Source organism: Sphaerodactylus townsendi, linkage group LG03 (assembly GCF_021028975.2).
Source record: "Sphaerodactylus townsendi isolate TG3544 linkage group LG03, MPM_Stown_v2.3, whole genome shotgun sequence".
NCBI lineage: Eukaryota > Metazoa > Chordata > Lepidosauria > Squamata > Sphaerodactylidae > Sphaerodactylus > Sphaerodactylus townsendi.
This window is the reverse complement of record NC_059427.1, coordinates 94683864-94709458: the sequence shown is the minus strand read 5'-3', so window position 1 is coordinate 94709458 and position 25595 is coordinate 94683864. Positions and strand designations below refer to the sequence as shown.

General features: G+C 39.3%; 1 protein-coding gene across 1 annotated transcript; it reads right to left on the bottom strand.

Annotated features, from left to right (window-relative positions):
* Positions 1-1017: 1017 nt before the first annotated feature.
* Positions 1018-25523, bottom strand: LOC125429844. Its single transcript, XM_048491367.1, has 10 exons — positions 25260-25523; positions 23071-23234; positions 21782-21852; positions 19519-19631; positions 14185-14394; positions 12328-12471; positions 6789-6946; positions 5165-5271; positions 2367-2476; positions 1018-1592 (listed from the first exon to the last, which is right to left on the bottom strand). Exons 2-10 carry the CDS (start codon positions 23155-23157, stop codon positions 1429-1431), a joined length of 1164 nt encoding a protein of 387 aa, XP_048347324.1. The 5' UTR covers positions 23158-23234; positions 25260-25523; the 3' UTR covers positions 1018-1428.
* Positions 25524-25595: the final 72 nt, after the last annotated feature.

The window sequence follows — 25595 nt, the reverse complement described above, 5'->3', positions numbered from 1 at the left end:
TTTGCATATTTGTGAGTGCTTTATTCTGTCTTATGTTTTCAGCTAATCTTCTGCTATTTATGCAGATGTAATTATTCATGCAGAGGAACTTTTCATGCTGACTTTTTTTTTTAACAAGACTTAAAAAAAATTATTTGGTCTGCTGTGTGTCCACTTATTCTCAAGAACCCATGTGAGCCAGGTGGTGAAAGTCTAGGCTGCTTTTTTGACAGGAGCCAAAAGAGTTGATAGGCAGATATAGCCAGACATGAATGTTAGATGTTAGGAGGACAGACTTTAAAGAACTCAGGGGTATGATAAGAGTCATTCCATGGCAACAATGCTGGGAGAGGAGAAACTGAAGTGTGAGCTTTCCTAAAACAAGAGCTCTTGCAAGATCGAGCTCTCAGTTTTTCAGTAAGACAGAAATGTGGTAGACAATTTACTATGATTAATTCAGATTTAGACAATTGGTAGATAATTCACTATGATGAATTCAGATTTAAAATCCAACAAAGATGAATTCAGATTTAAACTCCAACAAAGGGAACCCACAATTCAAATAAAGAAAATAGCATTTGTCCGTCCTGCTGGGGGCTCAGGTGGAGGGGCCACCCACCCACAGTTTTGTGCATCACTGTACTTTAGCATTACACACATATAGTGCAAATACGGAGATAGGGGACATGGGGAGAGAGAGACTGCTTTCCCTGGAACAATTAAAACAAAAAAAAAAAGAAAAGTTTTTTAGGGTGGACCATAGAAGCAGCTCCTGATGGAAGGGGAGAAGTAGGGACTACAGATGTAAAATCAAAAACAGGCAACTGACACAATGGTGAGAACAGAACAAATTGCTTGTTCAAGGCAACAGGCCTCCTATTTTGTTGCCCAAGGTGTCATTTGGGTGCTTGTGTTGAGAATTATTCTTGCCAATGAATGCAAGAAACAACAGACCCAGTCTCTTTGCTGCTACAAATTTCAGGAGAAATTTGAGAATCCTCTATCTACAAATAATCTACTATGAAACACATGCACATTTACAGGTTTATTTAATCCTTTAACAAACAAGAAAATTGCAAGGAAGTGTTTTTTATAATTGCAAAACAGTCTTAAAAGCTGTTAGATAAATTAGACTAGTTCTTTACTGTCTGTTTTTTTCCCTATTTTGCCAGTTCAGTGCTACAAGCAGACAGCCATTCCTTCTGAACCTCTGCAGTCATACCTAAGATTATACAACCTTAATCATATTGCTACACACTATCTAAACTCTGTTAAGGCCCTGAACAAATACCATTTGCATTTGCTGTTCCATATGCTTTCTCACTCCATGACCCACAATCCTTAACAGCAAGACAATAAGAACTCAGGACTCAGTCTCTGAGCCTGCCAACTGTGTATGCCAGTTTTTATTCTTCATATGAAACACTTTCTGATTACAGAACCCAACTCTTATTGTGTGGCTGAATCTTTTTTTGACTTTCCTGATGCTTCTGGAATCCAGTGTCCAATGTTATATGTCAGAAACACAGTCAGAATCATGACAATAGTTGTTATTATACCAGATAAAGCCATTGATTTCCACCACTTATAAGAAACATCCACTGCCTTCGAAGCTGTGAAAACAAGGAAAGAGGAAGATGCTAAGCCTCAGCACATCAGTAGCTGATTGAGGGTCTCCAATTCCACTCAACATAACCACTCAGCAAAAATACAACATTTTAAATCTGATTTTGCTTATAGGTTTGTAAGGAGATTATTTTACAGCCATTGCATCTTTGTGGCATTAGTTAATTATTTAAAGGAAATAACTTCCACATACTGGAGAGCAAAACAGATTTAATTTTCCAGATGGAATCACCAAGAGCACTTCTATTACTAATGCAAAAAGTTCTAAATGTTTGGTGAAGGGGTATGGCTCAATGGTAGAACATCTGCTTTGCATTGAAGAAGGTCTCATTTTCAATTTCTAGCAACCCCAGTTTAAAATATCAGGTACTAGGTGATGTGAAAGTCTGAAAAGTCACAGCTTGTTAAAGTAGATAATACTGACCTTGAAAGCTGACTTACAGTGAAATCCTGAGTGGGGGTGTGAAAGGGCCATGGATGTGGCATGACCCTTGTGCCCGTGTAAATGCCATTGAACGGCAGCATAAGTGGCATCTGCACCTGTTCAGGGGCACTTACCCTGGCACTGGGGAGCTGTGCGGCTCTGTCACACTTGGGCAACAATGCTGCTGTGGCGCCAGCGGTCCTCTGGTGTAGGAACCAGTGCTGGCACAGATAAACAATCATTGTTGAAGCATAAAGGGACATGAGCACCCTTTCCCCAAATGGCAGTATGTTGCCAAATAATCAGATTCATAGTTGGAGATATAGAATTAACATACCTAGTGGGGCCTCACAGACCCATGAAGAATACTGTGTACATGGAGATGCCATAAAACGGTTTATCTTAGGATCCAAATGCAGACATAAGTCCTCAATCTTGTGAAGATCCCTGAAAGACAAAGTAGAAGGATAAAGCAACTCACAGCTGGACAAATAACCCACTTTATGCTTTGTAAAATCAATCATGGGAAATAAGGTAAGAAAGAGTACAGTGGACTGTCCAATCCTAACATTATATTATAAAGTTCTATGTGTATCTACATAAAATCCTTTAGTTAAAAAGGTCTTGGTTCTTCCCTTGGCTTGTATAAAAGATATATAAGAACTTAAGAAAAGATTGATGGATCAGACCAGTGATCCATCTGATCCAGCACACTGTTTCAGACAGTGGCCAACCAAGGGCCACTCTCAAGGGCCAAACATACAGCTTAGAGGTTAATGCCCTCCCCTGATGCTGCCTCCCACCACTGGTTATCAAAGGTTTCCTCCCTCCGTATTTGGAGCACATCCCTAACTACCCGCACTGTTTGAGGTATGTTAAGGGCCATTAAAGAGAGAGAGGGAGGTTTTTGGGTATCTGTACCATGACTTTAGATGCTATCATATCTCTTTTCAACACTATGCACGTTAAAAACTCTTAAATTTTAATCAAAGCATTCTTGCTGTTTTAGAAACACAGGATAACAGTATCTGTCTCCCAATTACCTTTTTAACCATTGGAAACAATATCAAGTTAAGGATGTTTAACAGGCAATCATTGCCAATCCAGAGTTTTAACTGATGATAGAATGGATATTTATTTTTTTATGTTATTTAAATATTTTTATGCTGTCCACAAGGTGGCAAACATACAAATATTAAAGCAATTAAAATACAATTAAAATAGTAAAATTCAGTTAAAAACACATAAATAACACTGGGGAAAAACATGTAGCGTGTTAAGCCATATGATTATACCACTTGTTATATTTGATAGGATTATTTTTTGAAAGGATTACCCAAACAAATATTAAGTAACTAGTATTAAGTATTAGTATTTAATAACCATTGCTGATATAGTAATTGCTAAATGTTGGTGATGGGTAAATCCTAATAAATGACTAGCATATAGATGTAATGACCGAAACATCTAAACATGTTTATCCAAAATCCCAGGAACTGTGGTATACCTGCTTAGCCTCTCCATGACCAGCCATATAGCTCAATCTGAAATTATTAAATAGGAGTTCTGCTAACTAAAGATGTACTACTTAACTCAGCTGGCCATGAATTTAAAATTGCCAGAAAACACATTTTGTTAAAAAATAATATTTTTAGCATGTTCTGTTGTATTTATGGTCTTGCTATTCAACATATTGTATTTATCTTCCCTCCGAAGCAGCATTATCTGTCTTGTACAAAAGGGTTAATACATGCTCAATCAATTCTGCCTGTATCCTTTGAAGGGCCACAGAATATTGCTGTAGATGACAAGTTCAGTTTCATAAAAGAAGATTCATGGACCTTGGAGTTCAGATTAGTCACAAAATGACACCATGAACACACTGCAAAAGTATTTTGCATTATCAGAATAGCCATACCAGTGGCAGACAGAAGGATGTCACTTTTTTGAAGACCTACCATACTATTAACATTTGGGCAGATCTGCCAATGGCATCAGAAGCAGAGCAAGTAGAGAGGTCAAAAGTAGAACATGTTAAAACAGAATGGAAGAGAAACGGGGTGGAAATTGTCAGTAGTTAAGATTGATAAAAATATGTGACTAGTTGTTGTATTGGATCCTCTGCTGTTGCTCTATAACTATTACAAAGGACAAGAGTTTTTCAAAGGCACTTTTAAATATTAAAATAGCATGGCATAATATTATAGTCCTCTGTTTTCTGTAACATACTAAAATCGCAGAAGTTCCAGAAAATCAATATTTATAGGAAATAATGATTTATATGACCATTGCATTTTACAGAAGCTATTATTTTGAAGATAAACTGAAAGATGCCAAAGGATTTGGTGATGAGCACAACCACAGATTGCTTTAAAAGGGGATCATTGCCCATCACTAGCTACTAGCCATTGTAGCTGAGGAAGCCTCCAAATACAGCCTCTTTTAAACTAAGTCAAAAGGATGAGGGGGATGTTCTTGGCCTGTAGACAGTGGGCATTTGATAGCAAACTGTACTTACTTTTAGAGGTAGCCCATCTCTGACTGCCCCACTGTCTGAGGTATGGCGAGGGCCATTAGAGAGAAAGGGGGAGCCTTTTGATTATCTGTACCATGACTTTAGATGCTGTCTTATCCCTTTTCAACATTGTGCACATCAAAAACACTTAAGATTTAATCAAAGCATTCTTGCTGTTTTAGAAACACTGGATAACACTATCTGTTTCTCCATTACCTTTTTAACCAGATATTATACTTTCTCTGTTGGAAAGAATATGGTAGTTCTCTTGAGATTATATGAACTGGTATCAAGTTAAGGGTCCTTAACAAGCAATCATTGCCAATCCAGAGCTTTAATTGATCAGTAGGCCAGAAAAAGGTGTTTTGGCAGCCTGAAATCCTAGACAGACGCAGCTGATAATTATACCCTTAGGTGGATCAGGGAGAACTGATATGGACATGCAAGAACATTGACTGGAAAGCACTCTGAATATTCTCAAAGACTCTGATTTTATCTGGGAGAAGGCAACTCTTAGGGTTAATAGTATACACAGCATAAAGTTTCCTGCAACATCATCACCCGTAAAGTAAAACAAAATGTAATAACCTGTAAAATAAATACTGCTAAGATTAATTTACCTTGGCTCTAGTTTTCCTTTCATGGGAAATGGCAGCATTTTTGACTGGAGACTGGGATTCACATCCCGAACCCAGATTTTGTTTGAGGTTACTTGAACTATCCAATCCTACAAAGGATTAACAAAGACAACTGAAAGAGATATCATGGGAAGAAAACAGCTACTTTTTTCCAAGCTGCTATTATCCAGTGACATAATTCTTTGAGCACATATATTACATATTGTTATATCTGTCCAATAACACCTCCACATTCAGTTCAAAATCTCTTTATTCAAGCTCAAACCAAGCAATGAAGAACAGCTGTATCCACTCCTTTTTTTCATTCCCTTACAGGCACTTCTCTTAAAGGGACATACACACTACACCACACATATATCTCATAAATTGGTATATTTTCAACCAGTTAAAGATATGTTTGAGGTACTAACCACATTGCTTGTAAGAGAATACGATGTCAAGTTAAGGAAAAAGCATAACAGCAGAAGACATTAGGGCCAAGCCACACATCACCATGCAAATCTGTGATTAAATCTCCACATGCATATTTATGCAGCATCCCCTGGAAGGGGCGGTTGATACTGATCAGGACCATGGCACTGAGAAACAGGGCCACGATACTGCATTGCTTTAGTCATTTGAAATACCCTCCTTCAGGCTGCCTTAACGTCAACAAGAGGGAAAAAAACATATACCCACTATATGCCTGTATCTAGCAAAGAGTGATCAGGAGCTGACTCCCAGCTGATAGTGGGAATCAAATTAAGGTCCATCTCTTCTGATGTCCCATCCTGGAAACTTAACTGCAATCCAGGCTTTGTGAGATGTAGCAAATTTAGGGGGTTTTTTGAGGGGGAGTAACCAGAAACTCAGCTGATTGCTCTCCTCTCCGTTGTCAGAGATTGTTCTTGTTCTCTGCAGCCTAAGCTCTGAATCTGGAGGGCAGAAAATAAACATATTGTTTCTCTTTCCCCCACTTTAAGCTATTGGCTTGGGCTGCAAAGAAAACAAACAGATTGCTTGGAATGCAAAGGAAACAGATTATCTCTTTCTCCTCTCCCATTTACAGCGGAAAGATCCAATGAGTTGCTTCTGTCCTTGACCAACTTGGAGAGTTCTTGACCAACTTTTGCAGTGGGGAAATCCGTAGCATTGCTTCTGTCACTGTTTAGCTTATAGTGGTGGAAAGAGACACTATCTCTTTTTCTTCTCCTTTTGTAATGGGAAAACCAGAAGCTTATCTTGTGAGCTCCATCTTCACTGTATAACTACTTTTTGAGGGGCAGGGAGGAAAGGATCAGAATCAAACACCCAACTAAAACTTGTTCCCCCTGACTGCAGAATTAAGGCCCCAAAATATGGATTTAATTATCCGTAGATGGGGTCACATCTACGCAGTTTGATATTTATTGGTGCTAGAACATAACATCTCTCTTTAAATAATGTAGTTTTAGAAAGAATGTTTACTCAGAAGCAAGTCCCAATGACTTTATTAGGGTTTCTTTCCAAGGAGTCCCAGGACCATAACCTTAGTTACTCTCCTACCCATCATAAGACTTTATACAAAATTCTGTCAAAGAAATATTAGAGACAATTTTAAGAATGACAATATCTTTGTCTAACTAACCTTTTCATAAGTGGAGTTTACTTCTAAGAGCTGACCTCCTTTAAATCGGCTGCACATGTACTCTGCATCACTATTATTCAGCTGACCAAACGTAGAAATATAATAACAACGTCCACTGAAGTATCTCCAAGAAGGAGAACAGAATTTGCTCTCAAGTTCTTTTAAGAAAACAGCAACCACAGCAAAATAAATTCTGATGCATTATAATGATTAGACTAAAAAAGCAGTAGCGAAAGAAAAAAATATAATAACTTGTGTAGAATTTTTAGCACATAACCTGTAGCAGCAAAGCATCAGATGCTTTTACGGTTTCAGATGCATTTATGGTTTGCAAAATTATTGTTTAATATGTCAAAATACTTCTACTGGGTATGAAGATACATGTCTGCATATTTTACCACTAAGCTCTTTTTATTTACAAAAGTTTCACATACCTGAAACTGTTGATTATCAAGTATCTTCTGTGCAGGCATGCACAGGACTGCTCAGGCACAAGCTGACTACAGACAACTGACAAGAAGGCTTCCAGAAGCTTCAGAGCACTTTTAGCATCCCCCCCTTCCCATTCAGAGTAGAGAGTGGGCCAGTTTCCAGCTGGTCATTTTGCCATCCAGATCAATTGTTCTGTATAGAGCTTAAGGTCCTCCACTGGGAGATTAGGAGACAGATCCCTGACAGTGACATCTGAAGAAACATGAAGGTGTCTCTGGACTCCACATCTGAATCTGAAGGATGACTGTTGTCTGGATCATGATGGTGACACAGTGAAGTGGTAATCCCCTAATGTCTCAGTGTTGAATAAGGTTTAATGGTTGGATTGGGAAGATGACGAGAAGAGATATGACAAGGAGGAGACATGTCCTAATGCACCCATTCAAATAATTTCACAACCAGTTTTGGTGGTGGGATTCAAATAATTTAACAACTGGTTGTTTACAAGCACCATTTTAACAACAGGTTCTGCCAAAGTGGTGCGAACCTGCTGACTCCCACCACTGTATATATCCCCGAACAACATGCATATAAAAACTGCCAAGGATGAGAGTGGAAACCTTGTGATTGACAAAGTGAGTGAGGTGCCAACATTGATCACTTTCCCTGATGCAAAGGAGGCAGGGGGATTTTGAAAACATCATCCACTGAAAGTCAGAAGATCATCCAACAGACTTACTAGAGAAAAGTGTGATGTCCATCAGTAGAAACTATTAAGATCTGTTTTTACTTATGTTACTAAAGAGCAAATAATAATAATATCTTTATATGTTAATATTTGGGAACCCTTTTGTTAAATGTATTTTTGTAATTTTTCTTTTTTGTGTTGTCAAGTTTCTAAGTACTAATAAAATTTATTTTTTTTAAAAGAGAGAGAAGAGAAAACATCATCCCCTGAAGAATGAGAATGTGTGCTGAACAAAAGGGAAGGTGTGACGGTTTAGGCTTTAACAGGGTTAATTTTAAAAGGTGCAGTTCAGCCAGAGAAGGAGCACTAACTGTTAACCGGAAATCAACCTGATTGGCTGGCTAAGATGCAGTAGCCAGGAGCCACAGAGAGGGTGTGCTCACTTATATAAAAGCAGAGAAAGTCTGTCAGAGGAGGGAGTTTAAGGGGAATTTGCAGAGATCAAAAAGATTTTGAAACAGCTTGAGAACTTGTGTGACACACAGATCGTGTCAGTCCTCAGATTCAGTCAGTTCGAGATCTCATTTAGAGGCTGAGAGCCTGAGACAGAGGGAGAATGGCTAGGGGACAAGTGTTCTCAAAGAGATCTCAAAGACTGAGAGGAAAGATCCTTGTTTTCACTACAGGCTAGGAGGCCTGGTGTTGGTGGAAAACAAGAGGGAAATGTATTTCATGGGGACACTCTTAAGACCACACAGAGGGTTTGGCTATTGTCTCATGAGGAGACCACATCTATATACTGGACCAGTGAGAGTTCATGAGGGTGTGTTTAGCTTAACTGGCAGTGTTAAGTGTGGTTTTAGTGAAACCTCAGAGCTTATTCTGTCCCAAGCCAATGTGAGACCCTTTGGAGTTAAGGATGGGTGTTTTAGGAGAGTGTTCAGAACTGTGTTGAAAAGATTTACCCTAAACAGAGACACCTGTGCATGTGTGAAACTAAACCTTGTAATGGAAACAACCATATTTAAGTAAAACTGCATTCTATCTGTAATATCTAAGTAAATATCTGCCTAAAAGAACCAGAAACACTTAAGAACTTCTCTGTAACAACCTGAGAAGAAAGCTTGTAAAATAAAGTCTAGTTTTGTTTTATCTGTTAAAAGCCTCTCAAAGTTCCATGATTACCTCAGAGTTGTTGGCAGCTTATATATTAGTTTTTCTGACAGGATTTTTGACTAAAACTGCTGGTTGTGTGAATGATAGCTATCAAACATCAACCCCTATTGGGCCTCTGTCTCCCTTCAGGGAGTGGGAATGTGTTGCAGAAGGTGTCCTCGGAAAATGGAGGAGTTCTGGACTGGGAGAATGGTCCAAACAGGAGACAGTGATATTTGATGTTGAGGGAACTGGTAGCTTTGACATCAAGAAGCTCTCATATTCTGACCATGACTGCAACAGGGATTCCACAAGAGTTCAATGGATGGCAATGAGGGGATGGAACTGGAGAATCTAGGAACTGAGTAGATGATGGTGATCAGTGTTGACAAGAGACATCTGGCTGACAAACTGGAGCATTAGGCTGAGGATGCATCAGCAACAAGCCACAGTGTCAAGGCAACAATGGCTTAGAATGAGATATATTATTAATTTACTTTGGGGCTTTTTTAACAGGGGGGTCAGAAGTTGCCCATTGGCCACCAAAGCCAAGTTAGGAGTCGGTCCAGATGGGACTTTAGTGACTAAAGGGACCAAAGGTGTACAAGGCCTCTTCAAAGATTTATCTGTGAGAGTATCCACTGAAGTGAGATACTTTTCCTACAACACACTGTTGAAGCCTGTTCATCCCTGGTCTTTGCAATGAAAAGGCTGCAAGATCGGCAGAGAGACTCAGAGAGTCTCACCAAGACAGAAAAGACATTCATCATGTTCACCATTTTGAACCATCTTTGTTCCATCCACACTTGGCACATTTCTCAAATAATATCAAGGGGGGGGAGGGTGGTAAAAAGTGCTCAGTTGATGCCAGTTTTCTCTCCGTTGTGGTGAATTAGGGAGGAGAACTTTCTGCACCTCCATCATGCCTGGGCAGAACACTAACCTGCTCACAGCTCCAGATGTGAGTGGGGAGAGCATTCCTAGCGCTCTGGAGCTTCTGGAAGTCTTCTTGCCAGTTCTCTATGGCCAGCCTGCAACTGCACAGTCCCATGTGGGGCTGCACTGAAAACAATGAATGAGTTCCAAATTTTTGCATCTTTTTTGTTAAAAAGTAATTGCACTAGGGTTGCAGATGCAATGTCTGGTAATCAACGTAGTTCATATATTAACTTAATAAACAGGAATCTTAGAGTTTATTAGTTTCAGTATTTTCAGTTTTGACATTTCATAAACTTGAGATGTGTCACATACTCATATAGAATTAGATTTCAAAAATTTACATTAGGAGAAAATACTAGTGTTCAAATTCTAATAATGAAATTTTCTTTGGAGGGTAGCTTCCACAATATGTATTAGCATGAAATAAAAGTGTATAAGGTGCTATATATAGTCTCACATAAATTGATTAAAAGAAACTAACACATATATATTGGAAATGTGGGACACCGTATGCTAACTATAGGCACATATGGTGGTCATATCCTTATGTTAAAGTTTTCTGTCAAATATGTTCAATACAAATATATGTACAGTAACTCCTCCAACTGAAATTCCTGAGCAATTTTATGGATATCACTTCAGAAGGTCCATTGACTGAAAACTGCAATTTCTTCACATTTTTGCGTAAATTGAATCATTATTCTGCTAAATTTAGCTACAATTGCAGTTGTGCCAATGAGTCTGGGAACTAGGTCCTACACATAACACTCTTTTGCTGGTCCATAAAGACATCTCTCCTGTTACTAAATGTGGAACTCCATCCCCTAAGACATCTACCAGCCGGAATGTAAATTCACAGAACAGACTACTACCATCTTGGGAACAACTTGGGAAATATGCTGCCCCAGAACATGATGGGATGGAAAAATAAAAATGATGACAGAGACCTTGTGGAATATTTACCCAACTACAACATCATTTTACTTCAGGAGATGTGGTTGGACATAGCTATTTCTTTAACTAGACACTCTACTTTCTATTTTTCAGGTTACAAATTGAATACACAGGCAGATTGAAAGCAGGTTTGGGTATTTTAGTTAAATCATCATTTAAGTTAAGAAATGTCCTGCCTTAAGCCTCACCCTCCCCTGGCTCATGCCATACTGGTTTATTTTGATACTATGAAAATAATGTTTATAAATGTTTACATACCTCTACTGCCCGATAAAACAGAAGGGAACATTTGCTGGACCAAATTAACAAACAATGTGGCTTTGCTTAGTAATCAGTTCCCTAAAGCTAAAATTATCTTAGCACATGACTTAAACATCAGAATTGGACCAATTAATAACATTCTGAAAAAAACAATGGGCTTTGACAGTGAGTGTGAAGTCCCATTACCCCTGTGTACAATAAGGAACTCAAAAGATAAAACGATTACTAAGACTAATTCCTTCTAATTGAAAATATATTGTGTATGACTTAACTAGAGAAGATCCAAAACTAGAATTACTGAATACTATTATTGTAAAATGCAGAGCAATGGGGTTTAGAATAGGCTCCCTTTAGATGCCACACTGAACCCCTCAGGGATGGACCGGGTAAAAATCAATCAATCAATCAATCAATCAATCAATCAATCAAGCAAGCAAGCAAGCAAGCAAGCAAGCAAGCAAGCAAGCAAGCAAGCAAGCAAGCATGCATGCATGCATGCATGCATGCATGCATGCATAAATGATTGCTAATTAAGAACTGGAAGAGCTCAAGGTACTTAAATATAAAAATGTGACTTAAAGTCTTGCAAGTTACAAGACTGGCTAGACTAACAGAATTAGCATGATTAAAATTACAAGATATTATCAAAACATATTTCATAGAAAGATGGAGACCCTTTATTGACTCAGCATTTACAGCTCATAATTGTGCATTTTTGTACATGTCTATAGATATACATGGTATTTTCTTAATAAAATGTTGCTTTGTGCTCTTAAGAAAGTATAATTTTCTTCTTCTTTAAAAAATAATTTTAAAAGTGTGCCTATATTTAAAAGGACACCAGCACAGTAAACTACTGGATGTGAAAGCAATCTAGATGCGACATCTGTTACTCTATTGATAACCAGGGCTGATTTGGCTGGCTAGGCAGATGTCCCCTACCTCCCTTAGTGCTCCATGTGCATTCCTCCTGAAGCTGTGTGCTTGGTGGAAGAGAGCAACCATCCCAAATAGGAGTGTACCATTCTTTAGTGAAGGGTACATAAATAATATAAAGATTGGCTTCATTAGGCAAGATTCTTTACCACTGAAAGTTACTGCAGTACTCACTGAATTCACAGAGTCTTAACTCTTTTCTTTCACCACAGAATAGTTCATCGAAACACTTTCCTGTCAGTCTGTTGCATGGGGTTTTTTTGGGGCACACAGGGCACCTTTCCTGACAATAGTTCCCATATCTTCTTTCACTGCAAGCTGAAAATAAATTTAAAAATACCAAGTATTTGGAAGACAGCAGATCTTTGTGGTTACTCCAACAAAAAGCAAAATGCAACGCAAGTAGTTTGACAGGATTGCACTTACATGTAACTGTTGTTCTTCAAGGTCTTCTACGTAGGTACAAATTGAGACTGCATTCTGATGCAGGCCAGCAAGAGTGAGATTTTGAGCTTCTAATACTAGAGGGCTCTGTTACAGTTGTTGCCTTGTGCACATTTCCTATCAATGATCACCTGATCAATAGCTGACCCTTTCCCACAGTTCTGCCTGCTGCCCCAAGACTTGAACTTGTAGCAGGGCAGAAGGACCGGAATGTATGCCTGCACAGAAAACCTCTATGAACATTAGTTACAGGTAAGTGCACCACTGTCTTCATTATCAGTCTTCTGTGCATTGAAACACTGGGATTCTAAAAAGCTAACCCTTGACCAGGTGGTGGGTAGAGTTCATCCAAACATCGAATGCAGAACAGTTTGGCCCACTGCCACTTCCTTTCTTTCCTAAAGGTCCAAGACATAATGTCTGTGGAAGACCACATTGCAGCTTGACACACATCCTGAAGCATCACCCCTCCTCTGAATGCTGCAGAAGACCTGTGCCCTGGGGGGATGGGTATGCAGTAGCAGTGGGCAAGACACTTTGGCCAACTTTATTGTTGACACTATCCAACTCAACGGTGCTTGTGATGATGCCCTTTTCTCTTTGAACTGACTTGCATACATCACAAAAAACGTTTTATTCTTTCTAAAGTCCTCTGCTCTCTGTAAGCAAAACAAAGCTCTCCTAACATCTAAGCTATGTGATTTTCTCTTTTTATCTGATGATGGTTTCGGAAAGAACACTGGCAAATTCAGTTCCTGAACCATACAAAATTTTGTGAACCCCTTTGGCAGAAAGTCCAGTGAGGGTCTCAATACCACCTTCCCCTTGTAAATCTTCAAAGAAAGGTGACTCAGTGCTCAATGCTGCCAATTCACTGACCTGTCTTCCTGATGTGATCGCAACTAAGAAGCATACCTTCATTGACAAATATGCCAAAGATGTTGTAGCTAGTGGTTCAAAGGGTTTACCCATCAGGTATGTCAAAACCAATGATAATGACCATTGAGATTCCACTACAGGAATAGGTGGTTACATGTTTCATAGTGCCTTTAAAAACCTTTTAGTCAGTGCATGAGTAAACACCAACTTTTCCTGGAAACCTGGGTGATATGCTGAACTGGCTGACTTCTCTACATATGATCTCCTCATAAATTATTTCCTAAAGTGTACTATAACCTCCCTTACTTCTTTTGGTCAGTCTTCTAACAAATACACCAATGTCTAGTATCTTCTGCTCCTGGTGTCTGAGCACATGGAGCGTGTGTTTTCGTGGATAATATTTATTTTGAAAAGAAATATTCCCTGTAGATTAACAACATAACAAAGCAGGATACTGACGAGGCTGAATGGACATTTAGAAAACAACTCTACATTAAATGATAGAATAAATAGTCTATGGGAGAAGGCCAGACAGATGGACATCTGTCCTGCACTTAAATTTGCCTGAGAATTGAACATGTCTGATGGTTGGTGATTTGTCCCATGTCCTAAACGAACTCAGTGGAAAAACGGATGAATAGGAGAACTTCTGTCGCATCTTTGAGATAACTTTTCCCCAAAATATTATATTTATAATGGGACAATTACCTGTTTTCATATAGGTGGTAATCTGCCTCCTACTACTTAAGACCAGATCTTTACCACTGACTGGTACATACTGCTTTCTCCAGTAGCTAATTCCAGTGCATTTTTCTTCTAAAAAGCAGGCTGATTTTGCATGTTCTTTATCTTCATAAGCTTTGTTCCCCAATGGTATAACAAGAATCTTTCCAGGGTATTCCCAAAATATGCTGGCATCTGAAAATATTTTAAAAGATCATCATAATATTTTCCATGTGCATTCTGGAACAGTCTGTCAGATTATATTCCCATAACTTCTACATTAACTGCTTAAAACAAAAATTCTGCACCAGGACAAAAAAAACCCCTGGACAGTCATGACAGACTTACTTGGCAAAACCTCAAGATCTGAAACGAGCTTAGCTTCCCACCTGCTACTCCAGGTTATTTTGGAGTCTTGGGCAGTCTGACTTCAGCTTCATTTTTTAAAATAATAATTTAAATTTTTTAATCTACATTACTACAAGAATGGCAGACCTGCCACCCTACGTATAAAAAGAAACAGAAAATAGTGTTAACCTTTATTCCCTAAAACTTGACTAATAACCCATATGGGGTGTACAGACTGCCGCGGTGGTTAAGAAGGCCCAGCAAAGACTGTACTATCTGAGACTTTTAAGGAAACAACAACTGAATGGAAAACTCCTGGTGTCCTTTTACCGCTGTGCTATAGAGTGTGTCTTAACCTACTGCATCTGTGTATGGTTCTCCAGTTGCACAGTGGCAGATAGGAAGGCACTCCAAAGGGTGATCACTACTGCACAGAGGATTATCGGCTGCCCTCTCCCCTCCTTGGAAGAACTCTATAATTCCCAAAGCCTAAAAAAAGCCCAAAATATTCTGAGAGACCCATCTCATCCAGCACACTCTCTTTTTGAACTGTTACCATCCAGCAGAGGATCCAGGTCTATCAAAACTAGGACAAAGAGGCTTAGAGACAGCTTCTACTCTAGAGCTGTGGCTATGCTAAACTCCGCGGCTTCGTGTTGATGTGTTTGGGGCTGTGTAGGGATGGGTGGAGGAAGGGGAAAGTGAGGATGGGGTATGTGTCTGAAATTGTGTGCATCGAGGAATGCTGCTGTAAATTTCGTTGTGCGTGCACAATGACGATAAAATACTTATGCTTATATGATGACGAATGATAGAGAAGGAATCAGAATAGAAAAAGAGAAAATAAATTACAGAAAGCACCAAATAAAAATAAGATTCTGACTCCCCATCCTGCTTTCATCTTGTGTGTATCATTTCTAAAAAATACTACTCCCATTTTCTTTTATTCCAGCTCTCCTTATTAGCCTTGTTAGTCTTACCATTTCTACATATTTTCCTTCTAACAATTATGTGCCTGTATAGTATGACAAACCACTTACATATATTTTAAACATTTGTAATACTCTAAATCCCTTCTCTTAACGCATCTTTATCTAACTCTCCTTTGATTGCTCTCTTGATATTTAATACACTCTACTCTGAAAGAAGATAGTGAAAAAGAGAAGCAGAAAATGTTTTCGAGTTGTCTGAAGGTCTTTTTTGTTCTTACTGAAGAACTTTCTTGCATCTTAGACATCGGCAATCTTCTGATGTGTTCCACTAAAAGTGAAACCAAGCCCCTGTATTGGAAACTAATGAAAGGATATTTTATTCTTTTTCAGAGCATCTGTAAGAACCTTGTAGTCCTTTCATTTCAATAGTATTTCTGTCAGAAGTTCTTTCATGATGATCAAATCCTGACCTTGAATTTGCATCTTTTTTTTTCAATGCATACTAAGGATTTCCTCCTTAAATGATATGTAATTGCAAATGCCTTAACAGACCAGGTGCTCAGGAGCAACAGCCACAGAAGGCCATTGCTTTCACATCCTACATGTGAGATCCCAAAGGCACCTGGTGGGCCACTGCGAGTAACAGAGAGCTGGACTAGATGGACTCTGGTGTGATCCAGCTGGCTTGTTCTTATGTTCGTATGATCTTTGTGTCAAATACATCACACAGTCCTGGGGAAGATTCTTATTTTTGGCTACTACAGACTTTCCACAGTACATTTTGCCCCCATAGCATCTGTTTCTCCAACAGGTGTAAACATGAATTTTGCCAACTCTGGAATGAATTCTTTTTAAAGATCTTCTCCATCTTTCTCCTGCATGGCACAAATTCTCAATACATGTTCCCTCTGTTTCATCACCAGTCAGAGTATTTTTTTTCCCATTGGGTGATATATTTCCTTTGGGTGAACTTCAATTTTGATCTCAATGGCTTTTGAGTTATCTGGGTTTTTTTTCATGTCTGCAGTAAGCCCTTTAATCTTTTTTATGTTATTTCTCCAATTACTGTGACAATGTGCTCAACCCTCTGTTTCATTTCCTTCATGTTATTTTGCATGGATATTAACATCAGTTCAACTCTCTGCAATAGGTCTGGAGGTTTCACTTCCAAAATTGCTCTTCCTTGCTGTTTATCAGACATGGCACAATTTTGCCGCCAGATGTTCTTCTTTGTATCTAACTCAGTCTCTCAACAAAAACTTCCTCTCTTTTCCTCCCATCCTCTAGAAAATGCATAGTCACCAATCACCAGTAAAAACTTTCTAAGTTTTGTTTCTTTGCTGCCTTCCAGGTCAGTTGCATTTAACAATTCCTCCTTTCACACTTTAGGGCAGCCTTTCATCTCTAATTCAAAGTCTTACATTTCAAGATGGTGTTCTGCAACAAGTTACATGTCTCACCTTCAGGTGCAGAAACTAAAAGCACTTATCTTTTAGTACAAACCAAAGCTTTCACTGGCTGAGACACAAGATGTTTGACAAGATGACCACTTTATGTTGTTCATATTCTTCATTAATCACTGGAAATAGGTCATCTTCATGGCTCTGACAGATTTAATTGCTTCCTCTGTTATTGTTTTCTCACTGCTGAGGTAATGGTATTATTCAGCATGCTTCAGGGGAAGGAGAGATCGTGGATACAGGATATATTCCAGCTCCTTCTCACTCCGTCCCATCTTCATGAAGCAGAGCGCACCTCTGACATCTCTGTCGAATCAGCAGAGTTGTTAATCATCCTAGTGTCAGACTCTCAAACATGGAAATAACAGAGACCGTAGGAAAGTCCAAAAGCAGTTTATTCCAGGTAATACAAAGAGTAACAGTGTAAAGCAGGATCTGAGCTAGATATCCTTTAACCCCACCCCCACCCCCGTTTCGCCCCACACCAAATGTCCACTTCAGTTTTTTCTACAATTACACTACAGAGCTTCAAAGAACCCGGGAACCATTCACACCCCTTTGAAGGTGGACTGGCGCTAGGAGATTGCCAGGAAGGGAAGAGGGAAACAGGGAAACATTTGCAAATCACGCACAGCAAGACATCAAGGCATTGACAGGCATGGTCCTGACACCTAGAAGTACATTCTGGGTGAAATAAACAGTGATTCTGTCCTCTCCTCACAGGAAGGCTGCTGCCATTCCTGATGACAAACCAGAAATTGATTTCAACTTCATGTTAGTTCCTTGAGTAACAGGGTTGCAATTCATCTCCTCCAGCTTCACTGGAGAAATACAGTTTTAACCTTGCATTGGATTATATGGATAATTGGATTTTTAATTATCTCATGGAACTCACTGAGTTGTGCAAGAGTATGGGCATGAATCTGGACGCCTCCCTTTCAATGGAGGCCCAGGTCACAAATGTAGCCTGACTGGGATTTTCTCATCTTTTCCAGGTCAGGCAACTGTACCCTATATATCCTATCCTGATATTGCTACAGTGATCCATACAGTGGTCACCTCCAGATTGGATTTTGTGATTCACTGTACGCAGAGCTGCCCTTGATCCTGGAAGCTCCAACTGGTCCAAAACCTGGAAGCTCCAACTGGTCCAAAATGCGATCATGTGGGTCTTTACAGGGACACCGTGGAGGGCCCATATTTGTCCACTGTTCTATGAGCTGTATTGGCTCCATGTGGAGTACCAGATCCATTTCAAGATTTTAGTTCTAACATTTAAAGCCATTAACCGTCTGGGACCAGTGTATCTGTGAAACTGCCTCTCCTGATACATCCCTCAGAGAGCGTTACACTCCATTAACAATAACGTGCTGGTGCTCCCTGGCCTGAAAAGCATCCAGCTATCATTAACGAGGTCCACGGCTTTTTCAATCCTGAATGCCTCCTAGTGTAATGCTCTGTCAAATGAGATCAGGGCCTCGCAATTTCACAGGGCCAGCAAGATGGAGCTTTTTTTTGCCAGACCTATAGTTGAAGACAGCAATGGGAGTGACATTTCCATCTTACTGGCCTCCCTTTCCTCTTTTGCTTTCCTTTTTTTCTTATAAATTGGGTGTGTGTGTCACCCACCGTTGGGCATGTTTTAGCACAGTAGGCTGTTTTATACAGTGTTATTATCTTGTTTCTGGTATTTTATTATTTAAATATTTATTTGCAAATTGTAATTATTTGTATTGAAAGCCACTCAGAGCCCACTTTGGAGAGGACAGCAGGGTATTAAATTGAATAAATAATAATAATGTGTGGTTTTCCTAGAAGAGGCTGCCCTCAAGGCCTTCAGCAACAATATTATGATTTGGCTACAGCAATGTTTTTGATGTGAGAAATGAATTAATTAATCTAATTGGATTTGATCTCATGGAGGATCTGAGTGGGTAGAAAGGAGACATTTTTGCCAATGTTTCCCTCTTGGTGTAGACTTTCAACCTACCATGCTGCTGTTGGGGGTGCTTGGCTTCCCAGAAGAGCCATTTCAAGGGAATTTGGCTGTAGCAGAAAGTGGGGAGTGGGGAGATGAGAAGATTAAGTTCTGCAGGTAAAAATTTCTTCCATACAAAGAAATGACTGGTGGATCTAAGTCATAGTCTAAGTTCTCTTGATTCCACATACCCATCTGCAGGATACCTGCCTGATAAATCGTCATGTGATTTACTTCTATGGAATTGCTTTCTTCTACTCAACAACCAATGGTGATAAATAATTCTGTTGCTTTTTTGAAATGAGTGAGGGTAATTCATGATAAGAGATATAGCAGAACCTTGTAGCCTGGTAACTGATTTGATTATGTTGTGTGTGTACAGAAATAATAATGTAAGGCATCCTACAAATAACAGAATCTATTCCGTTCAATGAAATGCTGCCAAGAACAGCAAAAATATTTAGTTAGGAAATATTTGTATATTGTAACTCAAGTTACCTTTCAGAAAAATCCTGCACATCTTCTGTTTCACAAATCAAGCCACACATTTGGAATATGATCAAACTGTCTTAGTTAGAGACTCTGATGACAGTTCTCTTACCTTCCCTTCTTTTACAAATCCAGCCAGCCAAAGAAGAACAATTAGCTAGTCTAATGGTTCCATTGCTAGCCATCTGTCTACATGACTCAGTAGATTTGTCAACATTGCCTTCCCTAATGATCAAAGGCACAAGACAATTATTTCAAAATATGGATGGAAAGGCTTAACACAAATCTAAATGAAAAAGAGATGAAGGTAGATTTTCTTAAAAATATATATCAGATTTCATGTTGACATTGGCATTTATCCCCAAGTTTCAATACTCAGGTTTTGGCATCTAAAGTTGACATCCTAGTCGAAATTAAAATCTTTTGGTTTTCATTGCCTATTCAATGGGATTTTTTTTACTGTCAGATACTGTCAAAACAAAGGGCCTCCAGACTCACATGGGCCCCCATTTGCAAGCCCAGGGGGGTATGGAGGAAGGGAGGCAGCGAGATGGCAACTCAGGTGATGGTAATGGCCAGAGAGCCCTCTGTGCATGAGTAGTCTTCATCTTCCCCGGGCATTTGTCTTTCTTCCTCTGGCTGGGCAAGCTCCTTCCTTTTTGGTCAATCAATCAGGCTCCATCTGGGCTTGGCTGGGGAGGTGCCTCAGGCTTGGAACCTCACAGGGCGGAGTTTGTGGCAGGCCCCACACCCCAGCTGGTTAAACTGCCACCTGAATGTTGAGGTCTTTGTGGCTTTCTTCCACCCAGTTCTCCCTTTAGTTAAGCATATTCAGTGGCATTTGGCATCAGGAATTATGTTTATCTTTCCTTTGGTCACAAGCTCCATGCTGGTGGTATCAGCATGGAGCTGGGTTCATGGAGGGTGGGGGGAATTGGCCTACATGCCCATTTGCCTCATTTTCAGGGATCCCCTTAGGGGATTTTGGGTGTGTGGCTTGATGGACATGCCCAGCTCAAAAACTGTCCTGGTACCCTCACTCAAGTGGTAGGGGAGACTACAAAAAGGCTGGTGCCCAGATGGAATCTATCAACCTGCCATTCCATGTGTTCTCCCCCTTGCCTAGCAAGCAGTCTGTGACAGAGGTGGAAGGGTGTATCAGCCAACAGGATGGTTGCTTGACAGCTGGATCTGCTGTTTCATGCTATGCCAAGGCTCTATCAGTTGCCGTTACCAATAAAGTTGGGGCCAATTTTACTCCAACAAAGATTGTCTGTGTCTTCCTGTGTGGGGGTATGTTATATGGTTGGTTACCATCCCTCCCTTTTTCCTCCCCCCCCTTTAACACTGGGCCCACAAACATTATTTGCTACTTCTAAATATTGCCTTCTATTTTACATTAAAAGTTACAAGTGTCAATATTTACAGTTACTACAAAAAAAATGAAGATGTCTGATATTTATTTACTTCATTTATACTCCATTTTTCTCCTCAGTGAATAGCTAACTTTCTCTCCTTCTCCATTTTATCCTTACAACAACCATGTGAGGTAGGTCAGACTGAGAGTGTGTCACTGACCCAAGGTCACCCAGTGAACTTCCATGGCACAAATGGGGAATCAATTCTGAATCCTAGTCCAACACTAAGTCGTACAACATCCTGGCGGTCTAATGGAATTTACTGAATGTTTGCCAAATATTACATTATCTAAAGAATATGTATCACCAAAATGTGCAGATAAATGTTTTGAGGAGAATATTGAGGAGGCACATCTGTTTTACCTGTAATGAAAAGGATAGAAATATTTTGATCTTGGTCTCTGCCATCACGATTTATATTTGTTTTAAATCTGTAACCAGCATCCCAAATCAGACAGGAAGCAGATGTGGAAAAAGAATCGTTGCTAATTTGTACAATTTTACTGCCACTGTTCTAAAAAAACATTCTAAAAAGTCTTCTGAGTTCAAAGACAGAAATTACAAAATAATTACTGCAAATCTTCTGGGAGTATTGAGATTAGGATCTTAAAAGAGAAATTAAACAAGTCCCTTCTGCCTCAAGGAGAAGGCAGCACAGAGGTGAAATAATAGAAGAAGCCCTTTGTTTTCAGGAGTCAAGAACTGAGAAAATGAATGTTCCCACTCCCAGTTATACGTCAAAATGGGTGGGGGACTGCAGAAGGGAAAGGGAGTGCTTCTAATTTCTACTAAGTTTCTACAAAGTTCTGGAAATCTTCCTATCTTGTAGGCCTGCACCATACCCAATGTGGGGTTGCAAACAATTCATATAAATAAATAATATGTTTTCTTGGGTTCCACGATGGAAGAAACATGCAATAAACAGGGCTACAAACAAATAAATATAGGTTCTCTTACAACAGATCTTCAGATATTGCCTTTGGTGAATCTATCCACACGAAGTCCTTGATCATAGAAAACAGCCAAATCTAGGGTAAGAAAATATTTACTTTAGACAATGGCTTCCAGGGTATCGGAATGATAACATCTCAATAATTCTCTGAATCTTAAACATTTGCAAGTGTGACAGGGAGGTCTCAAGTTATTCATTGTTACTGTTATTCATTGTATGGCCTTCTGGGCAGACACATATGGGACTGCATGTGCACAGGCCAGCAGTGTAGAATCACGGCCATACAGCCCGGAAACCACGTAGCACCCAAGTGATTCCAGCCGTGAAAGCCTTTGACAATACAGTGTGGAATCAATTTGAAAGCTTCTAGAAAGATCAGTTCCCAGGAGCGGTCTCATCCCCTCTGCCACACAACAAAGTCAGAGATTTTTCCCACCAAAAAGGCCGTGACAAAGGGGGGAGGGAGTGCTACTTCTTCAGTTCTCCTAATAGAATTTCAGAATGAAGTCACAGTTCTACAGAGTTGTTAAGACATATCCAAAGAATCCCTCATCCCATCTCCTCAGCAGAAACTAACTAAAACTGTAAATTAAAGATCAATCTAAGCATATGGATATAAGTATAAATGGAATAATGTATCTTTTGGCAAAGACATCTTTTCTTGCTAGGGCTGAGTTTTATAGCTGAATAAGCATGACTCTGGTAATTAGGCTCAGGAAGCAGAGCAATGGGAAATAATAATAGAAAGTTTTGTTTTACAAACACAAATGAACCAAGTAACAGCTGATTTAAGTGGAACTTTCTTGTTGATTTAAATATGGTAGGATAAAAAGATATAGTAACTTCCCTTGCACTCCAGTATTATCTTCCATATAACTAAGAAAAGTTATTTCACTATCCACATTTGGGCCTAGTGAAGAATTTACCTTCCTAAGCTTTTCCATAGGTAACCCAATCAATGTTCATGGGTAAAATTATTTCACTCTACTTCCCAACTATTTAGTCTATAAAGAAAGAAAAAATGACTGTAATGTAATAATGGAATTTATGTGGGGAGTTTGCCACAGTATTTGATACTGAACAATTAATTCCAGGCCCATAACATTATTTTAAAGGTTCTTTGAATTGGCTGCAAATGATGGAAGAGAGCTCTGCAAACTCCTCCTATTCACACAAAAAGTATACAGAGTTTAATCTCCACATATAAATTGAGAGAGCTGAAGGAGGGAGCGTTTTAGCTGAAGAAATGCCATTCACACATGGTTCCAGTGCAGCATAAACTGATATATGATACCTTTTCTGTTTTGCTTGGCTCTTGCAACATTGAAGTTTCATGGTAAGCAGTACAAAAATCCATAGCGTTTGCCCAGGTTGATTGCATCACTGGCTCAATATAATAACAATTGCGTTCCCAATACCACCACCCAGGATCCTTTGGACACTTCAGATTAATCACACCTGAGAAATAAATAGAAGCATTTTGAAAAGAATGCCCCAAGTCAATTGATTTCTTAAGTGCTATTATGGTTAGCACTGCTGAACAAAAAAGTATTGTAAAGTGGTTGTGTGCAGTTGTATGGTACTATTATTCCTTGATGCTTGTCACAATATTCCAGCTTGGATCCAACCAAGCATTTCCATCCATAGAACAGATTAAACTACCACCAAAACACTGTTTTGAGGGTGCCCATCTTCCTAGAATAGCATTTTATTGGGGAGGGAGAAAAGTAAGTTGCATCCTACTGATAGAAATCCTTCCACCCAAGGAAATGGTCATCTGGATACAAGTATGTGCCCACATACTGCAAAAAACCTAGAGAAAAAACATTTAATTCATAGGGACCACTGGGAACTGTATTTCAGCTCAGTACTTCAGTTTCAAAGTCGCCATCAGTGCTAAATGTCAAACCTGATACTAAATGTCAAACCTGATACTAATTTTAATATAATGTTTTGGTATGTACAGCTGCATGGTGAGTATTCTACAGTTGTGAAATAGGCATTTGCAATATTTTAATTATGTCATGCCAAACTAACTATTAGGCTGCATCCAGCAATGCACAAGCGGAAAGTAAAATATACTTAGTGTGATTCTGCTTGGGCAAGCAGCAGCACGATGGCTACAGCAACACAGTTTCAGCAACTTTTAGCGAAATAACAATGGAGCAATGGAATACACTGTATCAGAAAAAACACCTTGTGCTGTGTGTGTACAAGGATAGTGAGGACACAAATGCTTTCACTCAGCACAAGCATACAGTAAGAAGTACTTCTAGCATTTCCACATGCACAGGGACTCATGGACACACACAAATCCAACACAATTACAAGAGCTAAGCTAAAGTTTTCATTAAAAAGATGGGGTTTGAAGGGAGAAACATGACACCTTATAGCAGCCGTGAAAGGGCATTCCTGGCATGACAAAGAAAGCATGAGAAGAGGTCATATTTGTTTTTCTTTTATTAAATAATGAAAATTGATGAAATTTCCCACACAACTTCTTCCTGCTCAATTCTTCCATTTTGCTGTTAAACAGATCAAGACCAAATAAGTTGACTTCGTACCCCATTGTGTGGCATACGCTGCCCTGTATTTGGCAGCTGGTCAACATCTTCTCGAAACCAGGGCAGTGGCTAGCAACCCTCAAGTTTTGGGTACATTTATGCTTCAATCTGGAGGCCTCAGGTTTAATGTATGAAGCTTTGCCTGCCCATCAGAAATCTGAGTGGTGGGCATGCATAGAGGCTAAAATACTTACTCTAGGTTGGTCACTTGAGGCTTTGGCAATGTTACCAGCCAATTAAATTCTTCAGAGCTTGAAAAGGAAGCTGATCGACCAAGAGTATCAGAATCTAACCAGAGAAGCCAGTAAGTTCTGTTCCCTGCTCTCCTTTGGTATGGTATGGTATATTTAATTAATATACCGTCCTCCCTTTTGGAATGCATCCTAAGATAGCTTGTATGGCAAAGTACTTAGGTTCGCTAAAGAGCCCAACTAGCACTGAGCCTTTACATGTGCAAGATGTAACCTACTCCCATCAGCTTTGTTGAAAGGCAGACAGTTGAAAATTCCCCATCATGAGAGAATCTGCACATGCACCATGAACTGTGCAAAAATGCTTGAGAATGTGCTTTTGTACTGCTCTCTCTGTGAGACAGCTAGACTAAGTCTTTTGCAACTGATTTTCTGGTAAAGAAAAAAAGTCTATTGGACCAACAACATTTTTTACACCCATTAAATAATGAGGTTGACAATATAACTGAGACAACAGCCAAATTCTGGTGTTTCGCCATTGAGATATGTCCACAAAAGTAGAGTAAGACTTTTATAGTACCGCTTCCAATTATCAAGATTTATCATGTCATATTGGGTGTGTGTGTGTGTCTTTTATGTGATTTGCCAATAAAGGTTGACTTGACTTCATCCCATAACTGTTTAGGGAGGAAAGAGACCACTTAGCAACTGAAATTCAAATTGTGTACCTTGTTCACATTTCTTTGCCACATAATCCTCTTTGCACTGCTCATTTTCTATGCACTGACCATTTAATGGGTTGCAGTTGTCAGTCCCATTACAGGTGCATTTTCTGTCACATTTAGGACCATAATATCCCGGTGTACAAGCTATCAAAACAGAATTCAAAAATCACTCAGGACAGCTAGTTAAAATGCTGTATTATGCTGTTCTATATGATGAACAAGATGTTAATTTCATAGAATAGTATTATATACAAAAGAGTGCTTACAACTTGTACAAGGAATCAAAAGGAAACTCCAAGGCTAGAAGCAGCACAAAGGTAGATATGGATGGGCATAATT